This window comes from Gobius niger (genome assembly GCF_951799975.1).
Source record: "Gobius niger genome assembly, chromosome: 8".
NCBI classification, from domain to species: Eukaryota; Metazoa; Chordata; class Actinopteri; order Gobiiformes; family Gobiidae; genus Gobius; species Gobius niger.
Window position 1 is genome coordinate 14113327 of NC_136859.1, and position 21259 is coordinate 14134585.

Sequence of the window (21259 nt, forward strand, 5' to 3'; positions counted from 1 at the left end):
TTTTAATTTTATTTACATCATACATAAAATTATTCATACAGTACATCAAAAGTAAGCTGCTGTGGTTTAGTATAAAAGCAAAGTACTTGGGAGAGTGGGCAGTGTGAAATGCATGTGCGTCCGTGGCTGCAGGTGGGCTATCTGTATGACTGGCTGTTGATAGACCGCCTCATTCTCCACAACAGGACGAAAGGTTATCTCGGTGTGTGTGCCCGAGCGACGCAGAACGGCCAAGACGCGGTGTGTATGCGTCCGCGGCACAATGGACGAAAGGTTATCTTTTACACACACTATTTCTGTAGACTTAACCCCACCCTGTGAGGTCATGGCTCTGATGTCACACGGCTTAATTTTAGAAAAGCTGCCACATTGAGCGAACAATGTCTACAGTAATTCTATAGCGGTCCGGCCGCCCGCCAGCTGAGAAAACATCAAAGGCCAGGACTTGTGTGCGAGTGAGTCCGTTTAGTGCTGCTTCAGTGTTTTTCTCTGCCTCTGCACGGCGCTCTGTGGTCGGAGGTGGTACGAGTAGTGCTTGGCTTGGTTCACCACATCAGTCAAATGCACACAATCTATCCCGCTCACTGCAAAAAAAATGAATTAATATGCGTAAATAAGTAACAAAGCAACTTCCCTTTTCAGTGGTAAAAGTGCACGTTCAAGTGTGCAGGTACTTACGCTGGCTTGAAGTGCGCAGGGGTGAGTCCATGGGCATCTGGGAGTGAGACCCACGGAGTGAATGTCCCCGTCGTGTGATGGAGGTCCCTTATGTGCAAGACAATAAGTGAAAATCCATTTTATTGTGAATCTCCCTTTGGGTTAGCTGCTGGGTAACATTTTAGATTACAGCCTGCAATTCCATGTGTAGATACAGGGAACAAGAAAGTAATTACACATATACAGTGGGGAAAAAAAGTATTTGGTCAGTTTCCCATAGACTTTCTATTGGATTTTGGCCAAATACTTACCACTGTAAGTACAGGTAATTAATTACACATTACAGTACAAGGTTTAATAAAGGTGTGTAACAAAGGTGTACAACGTTGTAGTTGCAGGTGTTTTGGCCGTCGAACAGATGTGCCAGCTTTATAAAGGGCATATTAGTTTCATAAACTGGGGAAAATGACTGCATAACTAATGTGCAAATACACCGTACATAATATGTAACTACAGGTGAAACTGGGAAAATTATAATATCGTTCAGAAGTTCATTTATTACTGTAGTTCAACTTAAAATGTGAAACTAATATATGATATAGACTCATTACATGTTTAGTGATATATGTCAAGCCTTTGTTATAATTTTGAGGGTCATGGTTTAGTCCATTTTCAAAATATTAAAATTTTCGGTATCACTTTATTTTACACAACCCTCGATATATTGTACCCAACTAAATTTAGTACAATGTAATGTGCTTTGTAACAATGTGTAATAAGTTATACCTATGGGTTAGAGACACAATGGAAACACAATTATATGTATTTGTAGTTTGTAGGTTCCTAATGTAATAAGACATAATTCTAACCCTAACCTTAAGGGTCTCTATTACATTATGTACCTACGAAGTACTAATACAAGTTGTTCCATTGTGTACATATTAGGTACAAGTTATTACAGATTGTTACAGAGCACATTACATTATACTGAATTTAGTTATGTACAATGTATTAAAGTAGTGTTAAATACCAAATTTTGTGAGATTTTTAATTTGGGATTTTTACAAACTGAGCCACAATAATTTAAAATTATAACAATTAAAGGTGATACATATCTCACTTTGCATGTAATGAGTCTATGTCACATATTAGTTTCACAGTTTAAGTTGAATAATAAATTAATGCACTTTTTAACGATATTCTAATTTTCCGAGTTTCACTTGTACACGTGAGCACAGGCTGTAATCTAAAGCAGTGTTTCCCAACCAGGGGAAGAGGCACTTAAAATGGAATTATATCAGATTAAAAAAGGAAGTGAAACTAAGTAGAATTTCAATATTAATTTCAAAGGATGGTTTAGATATGTTTTTCAGTAAAAGGTTTGATTTTGAGATTATTTTAGCTTCATTTTGAACACACTATTAAACACTGAATAATCTTAGTCGGTCACTTTGTAATAATATTACAAGATCGTTTTGCTTTATTAAGGGCATACACTATTGTTATTATACGTTTAAAAATATGCCAAGAGAACAATGTAACTAAACAACCTGTATTTTCAATATTTGTCCCAAAGTTGAAATCCAATAAGCTACGTTGTTTGTTAATATTTCCCTCCTTTTCTACCTGGTTGATCTGTCAAAAAAAAAAAAAAAATCTAAATGTGTGAGGTGATGACAACTGAGTGTGACCCCATACAAAGCTGTGTGTCCAATATCAGTCTACATCGTGTAAATTAGGGCGGGAAGTGAGAAAATTAGTCTAGGATGGAGCGAGGTTACGTGTGGGTATGTGTATTTAGCTGATAGCTCTAGCTTTGACATTCTTCCTGACAGCATTGAACTTTTCACAGTGCTAGGACTGTCAGAGAGAGAGAGAGAGAAAGGAGAAGGAGAAAGGGGGAGGAGAGAGGCGCTCGTCAGAAGGCTGGGCTCTGTTTTGGAGCAGAAATGACATGCATACTTTGGTCACAGCCAGGTTTCTGCGCACCCGTCCCATCATCACCTGCTGATGGTTGATGAAGGTCAGGCCTGTCTGTGGGGTGAAACCTACCAGAGGTTCTTCAGGGGACCACACGATACTGGCCTGGTATTTGGGAGGGGCTCAGCTAAGTTACGTCAAAGCATGGCACGTGAATTACTGTTGTACAAGCGCTTTAAAGCAGTACTAAGTAACGTGTTTACCGTAATAAATCCTGTTCGTAGTCCCTGTGGGGGTAATACAAGTGTTTATGGGATGATTGGAGGGTCTTTCATCTCCCCCTGGTGTCTCTGGCCAGAAAACCATGTTTGCAACTTGACTGCCACCGGACCAGAGTCACCAATACACACTAATAGAATCACAAAGAAGAGGCTAACAGGCTAACGGGCAAAGCTAACTGTGGGCTAGCGTCACTTTAAACAGTATTTACAGCCAAGTTTGAGTGAAAAAAAAGGTTTCCATTGCATAATTGGATGTACAATATCCCTCTCTCCCTTCGCCTTTTCTGTAAGTGTAGTATTTACTCTCCAAGACAATTAATAAGTAAAAAAAATCGCAACTTGCTATGACACCTGCAGTTGCGCTTATGGCCTCTAGGGGCAAGAGTTACTTAGTACTGCTTTAAAGTGTCCCAGTACTTCATACTCACTAATAGACCATGTTTATTTGAGATGGAAGCAGATAGAGGGGGGACAATATTTAATGAATGGTACAATAAAAGATACTACTCGTTTTGCCCTCACATTCTTAGTATCTGTTTCGTGTTTACCGTAGATGCTTTGTAGCACAGAGCTCCTACTCCCGGTGGATTTACTGCCTGATGCTTGAGTCGTCTTCTGGGTGTGGCGAGACACTTGAACAGCCTGCTCACACGCTTTGGCCTCAGACCGTCTCTCTGCGCAAAAGCTGTGAAGAGAAAACGAGGCTCAGACCTGGCAACCTTCAAAGCTCTCACCCAGTACCCCCTCATTTTCTCACCATGCATAAACAAAGCGCAACCGTTTACTGAAGACAGTTAATGACCTGCGCATATATACACACACAGTAGAAAGTAATTGTGTTAGCTGAATAGAAGCAGAGGGAACCCCGCTGTGCACTGGCAGCCTCTCAGCCAAACACAAACCTATGGACGCACAGACACTTCCTGGTAGCTATTAGAGCAACCCGGGCTGAACTTTTAGCCTCTTGTTAAACTGATATCAAAGCCCGAAATAATAGCTCCTCTGCGCACTGCCTCTGTGTCTCTCCCGTACTCTCCCATGCTCTGCACCGGTATGAATGTGGTGGGAGACGGAGCATGTGGGCGCCACATTGTCTCTCAAGGAGCTACTGAACAGACAATTACAGTATATAACCTAGGATACCCTAAAACACAAACGCTCTTCTATTGGCGTTTTATGACTGTTAATATTATCTCAGGCGTGTCCAAACTATGGCCCCGGAGCCAAATGCAGCTCATAAACAGATTTATTTTCAATAGAAGCCACACAAATAGCTTTCCAATTTCTTGAAAGTGATAATCTGTAAGTAAAAAAAAAAAGATTGCATATAATTGACCATCTGGGCCTTGACATAATTGCTCCCGTTTCATTAACCAAATCTTCACAGTTTCATAATTCTACCGGAAAGCCCATCCGCTCATAACGGGGATCTCCTGTCGCTCGCCCAAGGCACATTTTCTTTGGGTGCTGAACATTTTCAACAGAACCTGCAAACTTTTAGGCACATGAAGTAGAGTTTAAGGACAAAATTAAATTCATTTTTGTGGGAAAAAGTCTCTTTGATGCATAAATAGCCCTCTGCTTAAGTTAAAAGCACCTCATCATTTAAAAAGGTTGGAGATCCCCACTGTATATAGTTAACATCTCAACCCCCGGCGTAACAGAGGGCATTTTCTCCAGTTCAGCTTTACCCTCTCCGCATTTTTCAATCTTACAGACGATCATTTTAAAGGGATATTTCAGGATTTTTTGACATAGGGCCTCATTTCCTAGTTTTCCAGAGTGTTGTTGATTTCTGGAGATTAAAATTTTTGTCATTCATGCAGTCCTTATATTTGAAGAGCTTAGTGATGCTAGGCTAGTGCTAGGCTAGTGCATGTCTATGGTAACTAGTAGCCTGCATTAAAAACAGTCTGACCCAAGTACAGTGCACTTGAGGAAAATCACTTATAACACCAGACTACCGATATAAATGTCTGTGTTGACTGAATAATGTTTGAAATAAAACCATTTTGCTTTTAAAAGAACTTATATTTGAGCAGCATCAGCTTCCTGGTTGTAAGCTACGCAGCGGCAGAGTGATCTGCTAGGTTACCGGATCTACAGTAGTTTTTTTTTTACCTGTGGCCGGCGTTACTACACGTTGAATTCACAAAGGATCAGATATGGCAACGTTTGGAGGACTACTCCATGATTTTGAAGAGGTTTTTATTGCAGGCTACTAGTTACCATAGAAATGCGCTAGCCTAGCATTAGCCTAGCACCACTAAACTCTTCAAATATAAGGACTGCATGAATTAAAAAATATATGTATCTCCAGACACAACAACTAGGAAATGAGGCCCTATGTCAAAAATCCTGAAATATCCCTTTAAGCAGATGGTTTAAGCAGATTTCGATTTCAGGCGGGACCACACTGTTCAAAAAATGCAAAGTTCTTACCTCCTCCAGGCCCGTTGAATAGCGCACGCCGCGTCGTTTCTTCTCCTGCGCTCTTCTCGCTCATACTTCCCTTGCGTGTTTGTCCTATTTTGTGCGTAGACCTCAGCACTGGTCTTTTTAGAAACACTTTCGTTTGAAGCTTTCGACCCTCTGCCAGAGACGCTCACATGAGGAGCTTGGACTCTGTCTGATGTCTGCTCCCGTCTGCTTTGGTTCTTAAGCTTTTGCGTCGAGGTAGAATGAGAACAAGTCCTGACAGTCTGCAAAGTTTCACAGATGGATTTGTTTTGTTCTTTGCTCATAATGACAATGGTTTGGTCCAAAGTAGCTACATGTTTGTGTGGGGATGCAGAGGAGAGTCTTTCTTTGGCTTTGGGCACAGAGGGAGGTCTGGGTTTGAAAGGAAGCGCCGTCGTCTCCGCACTGCGCCGAGGACAGGTTTCATTGTCGCTTGAAGAATGAGGAACTTTGGGGGATTCTGTCGATGGACTTTTTCTGGACAATCTCCTTTTGTGAGCTGTAAAGTGAAGAAAACATAAACATTATATTATACACTACATAAAACAATCACAAGCAAATACCACATATTCCACTCTAAATACTAACAATCTACGCAGACTTCTATCAGTAATATGACTGTATGAAGGATTATACTTTCATTAATTATTGAACATTGCCTTGTTTTGGCTTGTGTACAATGTTTCCCATGAATAGAGGAGACTATGGTTGCCCCCCATAGTCTAATCTTCTCCCCCAATAGTCTAAAAATAAAATGTAGAATAAATAGGCATGCGATAATGACACATTGTGCGTCTTAAATTATCATAGACATGATCATAAACTATACTATACTAATCAGTGAGGACGGTTTAAAAATACATTTTTATTCACCCCCTAAAATAAATATTACAATTAGAGCAACCCATTGTCTGAGGGGAGTGAAACATTGTTAGTATGTTTTTTTGGTTCTAACCAAATACCACCTACTAAGTAACTCATGCCCCTAGAGCCCACAAGCACAACTGCAGGTGTCGTAGCAAGTTGCGATTTTTTAACTCATTACTTGTCTGTGAGAGTAAATATTACGCTGACAGAAAAGACAAAGGGAGAGAGGGATATTGTACTTTCAATTACACAAAGGATTTTTTTAACTCAAACCTTGCTGTAAATACTGTTTAAGTGGCGCTAGCCCACAGTTAGCTTTGCCCATTAGCCTGTTAGCTTCTTCTTCATGATTCTATTAGTGTGTATTGGTGGCTCTGGTCCGGTGGCGGGAAAGTTGCAATTGTGGTTTTCTGGCCCGAGACACCAAGGGGAGATAAAAGACCCCCCAATCATCCCATTAACACTTATATTACCCCCAGAGGGACTACGGAAAGGATTTATTAAGCTAAACAAGTTACTTATTATTGCTTTAACCATTTATTTAGGGTTTGTATTTATTTTAAGAGGTATATTTTAGATGCTTCTTTGTGTTTCCCTACATTTTCACTTATTTTGGTGGAGGTGTGAGGCCTGTGTGATCATTTCAAAGACAATAGCAGTTTGATTTATTTTGGAGAATGATCTTAACTGTGAGATTAAAAAAGTTTGATGAGGTGTTCGTAAAGAGTGATTAATTTTGGTTAATATTTTAATCGCACTAAACCTTATGTAATTAATGAATAGAAAAAAGTCTTCTTTAAACATGTCACTGTATTTATAGTAGTTTTATAACCTCTTACCTTCCGCCTTAACTCCAGTTCTGCTTAACCCAAAACTAAAAGTTCCATGAGGCGAGAGCAACAGTGTAATGCCTCATTTGAAAGGAAACTAACTTTTTTGTCACGTTGTTGGTGCGGTTTTGCCATGTTGTCATCTCGTTTCATGACGCTTTTATGTTGTGTTTTCGTAGTTTTTTTCGCTTTTTTTTGCTGCATTGTCGTCACGTTTTCGTAGCTATTTTGACACTTTTTTCACTTAGATTTGGGTAAAGCCAAACTGGAACAACTGAACAACTAAAATGTGCTCGGTTCAGGTGGGGGTTAAGAGGTTAAATAGTAAATATTATGTAGCATTTACTACATAAAACACTAGACTGTGATGAAAGCACCTCAAGTTCAGTGGTTCTCAACTGGTGGGTCGCGAGCCTTTCTCAGAAAACATCTCCTTCGATATTTATCTACTAAAAAGTATAGAAAAACTTCCTAAGTCCGTTAAAATTAATGTTTTCTAGTTGTTTTTTAATATGATTTCAGCTTTTTCTTTTTTTAAAATACTTAATCATCAATAATTTATGATAAAACACAGTCATTTACATCATATATAACAAATTCATGTCTTATTTGGGTCGCTGTTTGTCATTCTTGGGTGATAGTGGATCCCAACACCATATACCAGTTGAGAACCACTGCGTAAGTTCTTAACCTTAATTAATAATTGTATCTGTCCCTTTAACAAATCAATGAACAGATAAAAATAATGGTCCCTATAAAAGCAGCTACACACCCTACCTTTAATGTAGGACTCAAACATACAATAAAACGTATTCTAGTTGAAGTAAATTTAAGTCTAAAACTGCAGTCCCTAAGTTTATACAGTTTAAACCACTGTGTTTTACCTTTGAGCCTCTCGTCTTTACACTTGGCCTGTTCACTTCTGTCACTGACAAATCTCTTCGCTTCATCCACAGAGTCATTTAGTTGCAAGTCTTGAATGATATGGACCAAAGATGGTTTCTCTGATGCCGCCAATCCCGCCCTGACCAGAGGGGGCAGTCTCTTGTCAGTGTTGCTCGAAACAAGCCTCCGCACGGCATCTCTCTTGCGTTGTTCCTCTTCTCGCTTTCTAAACACAAAGGAGACAATTTATTACATGCATAAAACAAATTGTTTTATATAATGTTGATTTGGGAGTCAATGTAACTGCTAATGTAACTGTACGGCTCTTAACAAGAAGGTTAGCTGTTCTATTCTTGCTACAACCAGTGCTTCCTGTCACCCATCCACCCAGTTTATTTTAATTTGATATCACACAGTTTAGTCATGGATAAGCCCAAGTCTATGCCTATTCTACCCACCTTTCAGACTTGGTTTAGCTTTTGTCTCTGGTGCTACTTAGTTTAAAAAGTTTGAAAACCACTAATCTAGCTGAGATGTATAGGTGTTCATACACGGATTACCCAGACAGAGATTGATACAGAAAGATTGTGACTACCGGGAAGGAAAAGCACGACAATGACAGATCCCGAACAACACAAGCTCGACTGAGTAAATAAAAAACGCAAAGGACATCACTCGACAAAGACGGAGCAGTGTTAGTTCGAGTATTAGTAGAACACGTGCGCTCACTTGGCTGCATCCTTGCGCAGTTGCTCGTGCCTCATCAGGAGCTGCTTGCGCTCCCGGAAGGCTTTGCGGACCGTGTAGCCTTTATAGACAGCCTGGATGGAGGCGGCGGCGATGTCCTGGATGGCCGCTATGGACAAGGCCCCGTGCTCCAGCATAAACTGTGTCACCTCGCTGTGTCCCCCGAGGAGAGCGTAGTCCAGCGGGGTGTACCTGGACAAACAGCACATCTGTATTCACACATGTCGCTTCACTGTCGCTTTACTTTTCTCTCACTGGCCACTGGGGTGAATATATATATTACATGCACATTTTTTCACATTTCTAATTAAAATACTGCTTGACTGTTGTTAGCTATAAAATCTACAGAAAGAAAAATCAAATATACATTTTACATTTTTAAATCTTAGCACATGCTTTACATTATTTTATATTTCTGCTTTGATAAATGAACAAAGAGCTCGGGATTGTGTCTTCTGGAAAAAGCATTTGGACGCCACATTTTTATACTGTTTATGTTTATGCTAAGTCTGTGGACAATGTGAGAGATTTCAAAGGTGACGTTCACTTTATAAAGTTCCATCTCAAACTCTATAGGCCCGAAACAGACAGTTGGCACTTGTGGAAACCTCTTAAAGTGTCTTGTGAGAGTAAAAGCTAAAATTCAAATCTAAAATGCAAATCTAGTATTTGACCAGAGTAAAACTGTCTTATCTGCACGGCAGAACACTCACCTCTCCTCTGTGTGCTCCATGTGATTAGGAAATGTATTGTAGCCCAGAAGCAACTTCACAGCATCTAAGTAGCCATTGTTGCAGGACCAGTGGAGAGCAGTTCTCCCCTGAGTTGCATAACAAACACAAAGTTTACTAATACATTAATCATGAATTATACAATGTGCGGTTGTATTTGTGAAGACAGAATTAAGTCAAACCTCTTTGTCCTGCATATTTGGATCGGCATTGTTCTCCATGAGCACAGCCATGCAGGTGATGTAGCCGCCGTACGCAGCACACTGCAGCGGCGTCCGCCCAGCGTGATCCTGTACACACAAAGAACAGAGCTCAGTTCAGGAAGAGGAACTTCAGCAATGGCAGGAAAAAAATCTACATTCAAAATATTTTTCTGGATGTTGTGGGTGTTTTACCTGAACATTTGGACTTATTCCATTTTCCATTAGTATTTGGCAGATTTCCGCATTCCCGCCAAGTGCTGCCCAGTGCAGAGCTGTGTGGCCGTCCACGTCCACGAGGTCAACTCGTGCTGAGCCTGGTGAGGTATGATCAATAGATGACTTCACATTTCTATTAATATATTACAAAACTAGAGCAGATATATTTTCATAAATGCCACTTTCCAAAAATAGCCACCTTTAATGAGCGTCAGTATGACGTCCTTATGTCCCATCTCACAGGCTCGAAAGAGCGCGGTGTGTTTCATCACATCAAGAGAGTCCACCATTGCTCCTTTCTCCAGCAGTAGCTTCACTGTGCTCACGTGGCCCGATAACGAGGCTGCGTGCAGCGCTGTGTCCACACAAATAAACAATTACTCTCACACACTAATAAGATACTTGAACTGGAACATTAATCCCTTCGGATGCTCATTCTTTGTTCATTCAGCCTCTTATCGTCTCTTTACTTGGAGGCTAATGCCTGGTCAATGGAGGGTTAAACAGACGGGAGAATTTAACAAGCAGTGTACACATAAGCAGTGTACACTTGTGACGACCCCCATCCCACTCCCCAGACAGGCCACTCTGGAGTTAAGTGCATGGAAGTGATCTGTGCATTGGCTTCACTGGCCCTCACACCCGCTCATTTGCATAACTCCAGCAGTGCATGTTATGCATAAACAATGAGCAGAGTGGCTATGCCAAAGACATTATACATCCAAAACTCCCCGGGGTGAGAGGGCAGCAGCAACACAAGTGTCTGGGTGTTTCTCAAGGGACTGTGCTCGAATTGAATAAGTCTATTTAAACACTTCACACCTCCATTTTGGTAACGGTATCAATTTCTGTCAGTTAGGTCGACCTGATGCCTTGGGGTTATAAGAGTGACACAGGTTTCCTGTACACATCTGTAGGTGCTCACCGGTGCCTCCGTACTTATCCGCCATGTTGATATCCAGGAGAGGGGTCAGGGCCAACACGGTGGAGATGACATCGTTGCTGCCCTTCCCTGCAGCCCACATGAAGGCTGTGCGGCCCTCGAGATCAGGTTCATCTTTCACACTCGGGTGGGACAGAAAAACACCAACCGTCTCCTGCAAGTTCATAACATATATGTTTATGCAATCAAGTGTTTATGTGAAAACGAAGTTAATTAAAACACACACAGCGTTGTTGCTCTGCGCCCCGTAATGCAGAGGCGTCGCTCCCTGACTGTCCGAGGGAATTGTGCCTGATGTGTTTCTCTCCAGCAGAAGATGCACAATCCTAGCGTGTCCTACAAACCAAATGTTTGCAAAGAAAATAAAGAATAGATCTCATAGTGCAGTTTTAATACGAGTCTAGACTGAAATACATTTATGAGCAAATTAAGTTAACTTATAAATTGCTCCTCAGTGAGAAGGTCACACACAGGAAGTCTGTGTTTTCACTCACCGAGCAGTGCGGCCCAGTGCAGTGGCGTCCTGAAGAGGTTATCGTAGGCCGTCACATTGCAGCCTTCGTAAGACGTCAACACCTCCACGACAGCCTCGTTACCATCGGCAACAGCAAAGTGCAGAGGGGTCCGGCCCTCAAAGTCCTGCCAGTTTAACAGAGACTCGGTGGGAGCGGCTTCCTGCACAAACACAAAACAAAGGAAATACATAAACGGCAGGTAAAACAAGCACAGATAATGACTTAAACTGTAATAATCTACCAGAATGCAGCGGACAGTCTGCGTTGCGCTCGGCTCTTGACTGTGCGCGGCCCAGTGCAGAGGGATCTTCCCCTCACTGTCTGGGATGCCAATGTTGGAGTCATGCTTGATCAGGAGCCGGACGTGCTCTGGACGATTGTAAAATGCAGACCAGTGGAGTGCAGTTTGCTGTTGTGTGCAGAAGTGGAGACAAAAGGAATCACAGTTTTATAAATATACTACAAACTACAAGTGCACTATGTCTAACAAAGCATTAGGGCACAAAGATGAAGCCCAGATACTATGTGTATGAGAAACCACAGTCATCTGACTTGATGCATATTGGATTAATACAAAACTAACTGCTGATGTCAGATACACATCAGGGCAACAGGCAGCAGAGACCATATTAGCGGGTTATCTGCACAACACAGGACAAAGCCATAGATTGTTAGATCATTGCTGCTGAGTGTATACAACTCCCAGTGCATTAAATCTACTCTAATTTGTGATCAGTGTGTTTTTCAGAGAATTAATCAGACAACCAGACGGTCTTGTGTCAGATTAGGTAAAATCTGAATAGACAAATGACCCTAAAATAGCATTCGGGACGTGCAGTACCTTGTTCTTGTCCTGTGTGTCCACTTCTCCAGGCCCAATGTATTTAAGTAACAGAGCCAGAGCTTTCGGGGAAGGGTGCCGCGTGGCCAAGTGCAGCGGGGTCATCTCTTCAAGATCTTTCTGCAGCCAGTTTGCACGTCTGGATAACAGCAACTTCAGGAAACGCACATTCCCCTAAAAGAGGATGATAAAGTTCAGAATGACCTGTTTTTATCAGTAGGTTATGACTTGGTTCTACTAGAAATAAAACTGTCGTGAAGTTCAAGGTCTTCTCCGTCTCTGAAATACTTTTGTCACTATTATCCACTGATTCCTGTTAGGGGACGGAATTTAGACCATTCTGGAAAAATATATCTCCATTTTTTCATCACCTGTGACTAAAACGTAGGCTCCTCCCCTCGATGTTTATCAGATCAAATACTAGATAAAACATCATGAGCACCACCTAGATATTAACCTGAGAGCAGAGGCTGTGACAAAATCCCTCCCACACACGAGGGCCTTTAGCGCTGTCTGCTCCCATCCACAGGTCATCCATCTCTGCTCCCCTCTGTGGCGTCTCTCCTCAGTGTTAGTGACGAGCGCTTAAACAGTAAACAGCTGCTGTGGTTCTGCTCTGCACTAACCATCTCCCCCTGTCCTCTGCACCTCATCATCACCATCATCCTGTCAGCTGTGGACTCTCTACAGTGAGCTGCTGGGACAGGCCCGGTGGAGGAGCCGGCGCAGGACAATGAAGGCCTCCTCACACACACTCACACACACACTCGCGCACATAGACTTGTTCACACAGGCGAGTGTTTTGTATATTTGCCATGCTGTGACTGCACTGTGATAGATCTATCTGGCGTGTGAGCATGCATCTAGACGGTGAGAGCGAGTGCGAGTGCGTCCTGTCCTCCCTATTCCCAGTCCAATTAGATCTGTAATCCCTGGCCTCTCTCCCCGTCTCAGCCACTTATTGATCAGATGTCAAAGAGACAGGGCTTCCCATCACTAGCACACGCGCACACACTCCCCGTGTCACTGGCAACAATGGCTTATTATCTCCACCGCCTCCTAAACTGGAAAATAATTCAGTTTTAAGACAAAATACTAGTTCGAACATGCGACTTTATAATGATATCTCATGATAGACTTTGGCCATTCTTGTTCAGGACAGCCGTGTAGAGACTTCTCCTAGTAGGGAAAACAGTGGTTTACGGACCTATTCATACCCCTCTATTTATTTATATGTAATTATGTCAAAGTCTATCACTGAATAGGATATGATTGTATTAATCATATTTTACTTTGAAACAGTACCTTTCTGTAGTACGGGAAATTAATGAAACTGAGAAACCAAAACTTTTATAAATGTTAAAAAACAGCAGAACTGAGCAACAGAACTGCATTTGTTTTGCGGCGTCTGAACAATTATGTTAAAATGATACACTTTGGTCTATCGTTATCAGGACAGCCTTGTAAATGAACCTCTTAACCCCACCTGAACCGAGCGCATTTTCTCCAGTTTCGGCTTTACCAAAATCTAAAGCTCCTTGACTGGAGAGCAACGGTGTAATGCCTCATTTGAAATCTAAGACCTACAAAACTGATCGGAACATTTTTGTCCCGTTGTTGTGTTTTTGTCACATTTTTTAAGTGTTTTCATCTTCTTTTTGGTGTTTTTTTCGATGTGTTTTCACCACGTTTTGTTTGTATTTTTGTTGTTTTTCCGGTCCATGTTTTGTTGCTTTTTTGTTGCATTTTTGTCACAGTTTTGTGTCACTTTTTGTAGCCTTTTTGTCTCTTTTATGTCTCTTTTTGTCATGTTTTCGTCCCTTTTTTGTTGCGCTTTTGTTGCATTTTTGTTGTATTTCCTGCCCATTTTTTGTTGCTCTTTTGTCACTTTTTATCTCTTCTTTGTCTCTTTTTTGCCACGTTTTTGTCGCTTTTTTGTTACTTTCCGGCACATTTATGCTGCTCCTTTGTCGCGTTTTCATCCTCATTTTTTCTCACTATTTTGATGTTTTTTCTTTTTTTTAAGCTTTTAGATTTGGGAAAAGCCAAACTGGAGAAAATTTGCTTTGATTCACTTAAAGAGGTTTTAAAATAATATCTGAATCACTTTTGTCTATCGTCATCGGGACAGCCTTTTTAATCTGCAGATACAGTTTGTTTAGGGCACACTTTGATACAAGTTAGTAATGAAGGTAAATACAAAATACACTTTTCTTTTTGTTAAAATTACAAAATGAGAATAAATGAGACTTTTAATCAATAGAAAGCAAATGTCTTTTAAGTCAGCGATTTTAGTATCTGTGAGCTACAAAATGAAATAGGAAGTCATTGAAAAACCATGAAAAGATGGTGGTCTTTCCCGCTGTAAATGTGAATATTGTCGTATTAAGCGTATTTGTCACACATGAATAGCCCCGGGACCTTTTGTGCGGCGAGGTGCAGAGCCGTGCGGTGGCTGTGGTCGGCCTTGTTCACGGAGGCTCCGGTCTTCAGAAGGAGCTCTGCACAGTCCAGGCGGTCTGCCAGCACACAGTACATCAAAGGAGTGCGGCCGAACTGGTCCTCATGGTCCCGCAGAGAGGGCTCGGCTACAACGCACACACACACACACACAAACACACACACACGCACACACAAGTCAGAAAGGGACATTTTAACACAGGTTTGTCACAAAACATATTATAAATAGCTCAAGGATAGTTTAATTTCCAGGTTCAGGACAAAGAACTCTGTGGCAGAATTAGATTTTTAATGGTCTAAATCCTAAATGTTTTGTCCTGGTCCTGAGTCGACCCACATGAAACAAAAACTGGCAAAAAGTTCAGCCTCCTCTTTGTCAGCACAAAAAAACTAATCTGCATTCCTTCCTCACAATCAGTGGTGAGAATATTCATGATTGTTGTCAAGATGAACGGACTTAAAACAAGATTAATATGACAGAGCTGTGGAACCAATCAATTATGAACAATAAGGGAATTTTGCATGTTTATTTCAGCGAATAGCTCTGAGAATTGTGAAAACCCCTGCCCTCCACCTATTATAAATAAACTTTTACAGCAAAAACTGGCAATGTCACACTTTTAAATAATATTTAAGGCCTTGATTTTGGCACTATTCCTTTCATGACTTATAATGCTTTTTAATACACCGTGGAAACCCTGTAGTTAGTTGAAATCGCTGTTAAAATATATGCATTTTATTGGTTTCACAAAGTAATTCTGATTGAAAATGCTTTATGTTTAATGAGAGCTTTATCACAGGTTATCTTGGCCAGATGGTGATATAATTGTTCTCCTCAATTATGCATCGTGCGTCGAATTGTGTGACTCCTAGTGTTATTGAACAGGCATGCGTGTCCGACCATTGTGTGAATTTCACCTGTGATGAGTTTAAGCAGAGTGTTCCTGTCTCCATTGACTGCAGCAGCGTGAACCTGGGAGCCGAGAGAGGCCGCTGTGAGGCATGAGCCCGAGGCCTGAAACACAAAGATCCATCTGAGCGGCGGCGACGCTCTCCGGGCTGATGTCTTTACAACAGTTCGCACGCACTGCTCGACATGTTTCTCAAAAATACTGAATCCAAGAAAAAGGCTATTATACGTAACAGTTGTGAATATTATAAGCATGTTTTTGCCGATTCAATATCAGAATACATTGCACATTTCCTTAAAAATGTTCATAAAAAGTAGATAAAAAGAAAGTAAAAAAAAGATGCCATGCGATATGAAACAGTAAAAAGTAAAAGTGCACTGACAGAGGGAAGTGTATGTGCCCCCGCTGCTGAGGTGTTAAATCTCTTCCTGGCCCCACTTAACCAGAGCCCAGTGAATGCTGGGTAATCTGCAGACAGGAAGCAGCTGGGAGGGGGACCCTGTGTGAGCATGTACAGAGGGGGTCTCTCTTCATGTCTTATTCATGTGTCATTAATACTGCAGACCCGGCTGTGTGGATGTGTGTGTTCAAGGATGTGGGACAAGCCCTGCGGGGCAAAACACACAAATCAATTATTGCCCCTAAACACACAAATGCTGGAGGCGTAACGTTACAGTACAATTGGAGATTGCTACGAGACATTTTTATTAACTCACACATAGTTGTTAGGTACAAACAGATATGGTTATATTCAAATGACTCCTCTCGACTCTCTCTGGCATCACTCATAAAGAGCGCTCCTGCGGACTCTGCGTGCAGAATTGCAATTACTGATCATCCTTAGTGCTTTCTCACGCTCTGCCAAGAAGTGGTGGAGTTTTAACAGGTTAGTTTCTTCATTTAAAGCTAAGTAGGCCTTCGTGCAGATAGCAGACAGTAGGAGGTAGAGTATAGGAGCGGCAGTTAAAGGTGTGTGCTGTGGGTGATGTGTGTGTTGGGCACATGTGCCACGTCATGGGAAGTGATTTTCCGTGAGAGAGACTTTTTACAGGGGCTTTACCAAAATCAGCCACAAACATCTCCAATTTACTCTGATTACTGAGTTAGTACACACTAGTACACACTGTCTACATAATAATATCTAACACATGCAGAACACAGTGATGTCCTCATGTCAGTGATACATGTTTTGTTCAGACAAAAGTCTGAAAAGAACTCAAAAGAGATTTTGCTGAACTTTCGAGTCCCTTTCCATTTCAAGGTCCCCAGCGGCTACAATAAAAAATGAATTGATTTCTGAATAATTTTAGATGCAAAAAATGTGTATTTTGGCTGAATGCTGAGATGAGGGACTCCTGTCGATACTTCAATTGATGTAAGGGACATTCATATCAACAAGAGAAAGCAATTAGAGTTGCACGAGGACCAGAGTGTTTTGGAAACACCTACAGCGCATCCAAATTTGGATAAAAAGCCTTTTGAGATGCAGTGTCTGAAAACAAACAAAGGAGGGTGTAAAAAACAATGCCAGGCCCCGTCGAGAGGTTTGGAGTGGTCTCATTTAGCCATTCATATGTGTTCCTCAGGGAGCACTCCACTTGTTAATATGAAGACAATAACTCAGAGTAAACTATTGATCACAGGCTGAGGTCCAGACCAAGTGATTGTGCATCTGTGTAAGTATTGATCCATGCTGATGCTGACATTATTTGGTATTTTTTCATATTCTGTTTCATATAAGCACAGTTACTTTAACAAAGACCCGTCCATAAAACCTTTTAGCAACTCTACAGGAGAACCAGGGGACGTAAAGACGGATATCACTAAAAAGTCCGTTTGCACTAATGCCACTGAGACAAACATGTTGCTGTAAGAATAATGCACTGTAGTAGTTAGTGTCTGCAGGAAGATTACTAAAGGTCTACAATGATGAGCCCCCTGCATTTTGAATGACAGGTATAGAAGTGGGTGCAAAGAACAATATTAACCCACAGGGAGGCCTGATCTGTAAAGCCCTATTTCTCGGGGACTTCCTGGTCCCCCACAGACCAATGAAGAAGCTCCCTCAGCTGGGGGCTGAGCCCTGGGGCGCAGCAGAGCCAATCAGTGTGTGGCCAAAAGGCTGAGTGACACCACAATCTGCTAATTTACATCATTACCACAATGCATCTTGACAAATGAGCCCCTAGGGTGAGAGCCAATCACCTGGGAAAGTAATGCAATTAGGCGGGACCAGAGCTGTCAATCCAGCAGCTACAGGGGGGTCAGGCCTGTGGCTAAAACGCTGCTCATTTCCTGCCGTTCATCAGCACTTGGAGACTCGTATCTGGGGCTATAGGGGGATCACAGTCAAATCAGTGGAGCAGATAAGTGAGGGTTTGTTGGGAGGGGGCACGTTGAGGCTGCTATCATCCTCCTCAGGGCAGGGGTAGAGGGATGCTGCGTTACTGCTTCAGGGACAGAGAAAATGACTGGATCTCTCTGAGGACTCTCACCTGGTCCTTAGTGAGCCATAACCACATACATCTGTGTGTGTGTTTACATTTGCCCACGTATTCAGACCCACCGGGACACGGGGCTGTTTATGTTTGAGGCGTGAGCTCCCGCCAAGACACAGCAACAAAGTGGAAGAGGGTGGAACCACAGGGAGCTAAAAGTGTTTGAGAATAACTAAGTATTTGAGTGGCATGTAAGTGAGTGCTACTGGTAGTGAGGCTTATCTGAGGCCTATTAGTGATGGGGATATCCTATTGCACTGAGCTGAATGGGTTCTGCCCAGCGTGGAGTTAATGTTTGTGGGAATAGGCGGGTTGATGCAGATGTGACTGGCAGACGTTCAGGCCACGGAGGGAGACCAATTAAAGAGCCTTAAAGCACCTTGACCACATTCCCTGGTTTAGCAGAGTCAGAATGGGGACGGCTATTCAACAATATTACACTAAATGAGAGATTAGCCGTCCTGCCTCAGTCCCTCATTACCAGACAGCTTTTTTTAAGTGTAGATTTAGCACATTCTCCCCGTGTCTGGGTGGGTTTCCTTGGGGTGTAACTCATAAGAACATGCACAAAAGTGAATCCTCAAGCCTTCGTTCCCCATCACAAGCCGAGCCCAAGATCTAGACATGGGTCCCCAGGAGCTACACTGCGGTCACCGAAGATACTCCTGAGAAGAAACTCCTGCAGCAGTGGAGGATGGATCAAATGCACTGCACAAACTTAAAATGTACCTGAGCTAGTTTTCAGGTTTTTCTAATGATTACTGGGTTCACTGCCTGCGGTAAGTATTGATCCTTGTTTTACAGGATTGAAGGAAAGTTGAAAGAAAAAGTTTCAATGTTTATGTTCTAAAACAGGACAGTGACGAAGCTGAGTTCCATATTCCAAGGATGGAGCTGGGATTATCTTGTGGCACACAGGTAAAATGTGGCTGCACATTCAGCAATGATACATTTGATTTCTTTGCATGCCACATCACAAGAAAGGAGAACCGTATGTAAAATCTTTAGCGAAATCTTTTCATTTAGTCAATTTGGAGAAATTGTTATATGGTGATTGAGAGCTTATCTGTTTAATGCCGCCCTATACTCAAACACAAACACTCACCGTCTAGTTTTCTCCACCAACTCCTGTTATTTCACGCATCCATTGAAGCAAATACATTTATTACCACTCAGCACTATTAACACACAAACAAATAAGTCACTCCAGTGCATGGCTCAGACACTGCCCGATACACTGTGCGATAGACGAGTGTTTTATGTCATCCCATTATATCACTAATGAGTTTGCCCTGGGGAGAGAGCAAGAAGACAGCAGCACAGACGGCACAAGCGCCAGGCGAAGGAGAAGGCCTGAGAGGGGGTTAGGTTTGGGGAGAGAGCGGCGAGAGAGAAAGGCAGATCAGCTCGGGGAGATTTTCCTTCTCCCGGCCGACCCCCACCCCCTCTGTGTCTAATTGGACTAAAACTGTGATCTAATTAAATGTCCAATTAAAGTGCAGAGAGCAATGTGCCCAGTGGCGAATCAGAGTACAGGGACATAATCAGCTAGAAAAACAAACAAAAAATCAATGGCTGCAATGCAAAATGGAAAAAGAAGCAGCAAACAGAAAGGAGGGGTGAGGGCAAAGCGGGAAAAGCACAGGGCAGATCAGATCAAATAGAGTAAAATGTATTACAAGCATGTTATTAATGGTTAAGGCTGGGTTAAAAGGTACCCTGTCATACTGAAAAAAGCTACAGTAGGCTATTATTGTTCAGAGAGAGAAAAAAAGGTGTGACCTGTGACATGAGCTAGAGAAAGCAACAAAAAAATTACAAAACAATCAAAACAATCTGCTGAGGCTGGTGGTCTAGAGCTGTGTTTTCACAGTGGTGGGTTAGGACCAGGAAGTGGGTCGTGGTTTTCAGTGGGTCAGAGCTTTTCCCAGAAGAACTTTCTTTCAATATTCGTCGACTGACAAGGTGTGGAATATAGAAAATCATGGTTAGATCATTTTAACATGATAACTGATTTTTACACTTATTAAATGCTTATTCAACCACAATAATGTATTATGTATAATAAATTATATTCTGTGTTGGGTCACTGCCTGGCATTACATGGTTATGGTGGGTCCTGGCACCATAACACTTGAGAACCACTGGTTCTCAAGTGGTTCTCACTTGAGAACCACTTGAGAACCTGGTGGATAAAGCTGCTGTCGCGTAAACAAAACACTGTTCTGACCTCAGTGGTTGTGGGTTCAAGTCCCGGTGTCAAACTGAATGAAGCCTATAGGCCAAAAATCCTTAAAGAAATTAATATTGTGAATAAATGTTCCAACAAAGTGCTATTTGATGGACGGCATCACAACCTCTGATCAAAAACATCAAGAGTATATCTATCAATGTGTAAATAATGTCCAATTCTAGTGGCTCACAAGCTGTATTGGACAGACCAGCAGTGTGAAGACAGACATTCATCAAATCGTCAATGTCGGTAAACTCATAGCGCTGAGGCTGAGTATGTGCTACAGCTTTAACCCCTCTCTAGACCATCTGCCCACTTTTTAATATATCTTTAACACACACAGCAGGAAAATTATGTCATGAAATTGTATTTTTGTAGAAGAAGTAAGGTGGGCTAGACAAAAGATGGCTCTTAGTTCTTTGTATTGTCAGGTGTGTCTTTTTAGTGATTTGCTGGTTATTTTCAACTCCAACAATTCCTGCAGACTCCTCCAATACGGGGACAGAAGGAGAGAGGAAAATCTTCCTCTGACTCCATCTGTGAATTGCTTGCACACTGTGAACCCCTATAGACAGCTTTAGCCCATCAAATATTAATGCTGGGATTCAATTCAACATGTCTCCCTAATCTCCTTAACAATTAGGTGCCTTCTATGGCTCACACTTGCAGAATGGGAAATCTCACAAGTACTTGACTCATGGGACCCTAACAGAATGAAATCAATGTACGCAAACAATGGGCTTTGTCCGACGACTCTAGTAAAGTTTACTTCACAAATCAAGGCACAAATCCAAAGCCGCGTGCGTCTGTCTGTCTGTGAGTGTGTGCGCGTGATTGTGTCAGATTCTTACCATAGCTGCACTGACTGAGGGCGTAACTTCAGCAGATGTTCCCAAGTTCAGTGTATCATTGCTGGGTGTTATTTTAGATCCAGCTCCCCCACCTGTCTGATCCTGGTTCCTGATGGGACAGTGAAGAGGATCACTCTCACACTGCGACTATCCCACCTGTTCACACGAGTAACTGCCAGATAAACAGTGGCCCTTCTACAATTATCAACA

The 21259-nt window shown here is 42.0% G+C and overlaps 1 protein-coding gene across 1 annotated transcript; it reads right to left on the minus strand.

Moving 5' to 3' along the window:
• Positions 1-2: 2 nt before the first annotated feature.
• On the minus strand, positions 3-21213 carry invs (inversin). The gene is made up of 18 exons (XM_079562307.1): positions 21050-21213; positions 15475-15571; positions 14518-14684; positions 12097-12270; positions 11497-11664; positions 11235-11415; positions 10967-11076; positions 10723-10894; positions 9997-10152; positions 9774-9895; positions 9561-9668; positions 9361-9467; positions 8630-8839; positions 7900-8126; positions 5301-5817; positions 3407-3543; positions 679-765; positions 3-584 (listed from the first exon to the last, which is right to left on the minus strand). The coding sequence occupies exons 1-18, from the start codon at positions 21050-21052 to the stop codon at positions 466-468; spliced, it is 2862 nt and encodes a 953-aa protein (XP_079418433.1). The 5' UTR covers positions 21053-21213; the 3' UTR covers positions 3-465.
• Between the last annotated feature and the right edge of the window lie 46 nt (positions 21214-21259).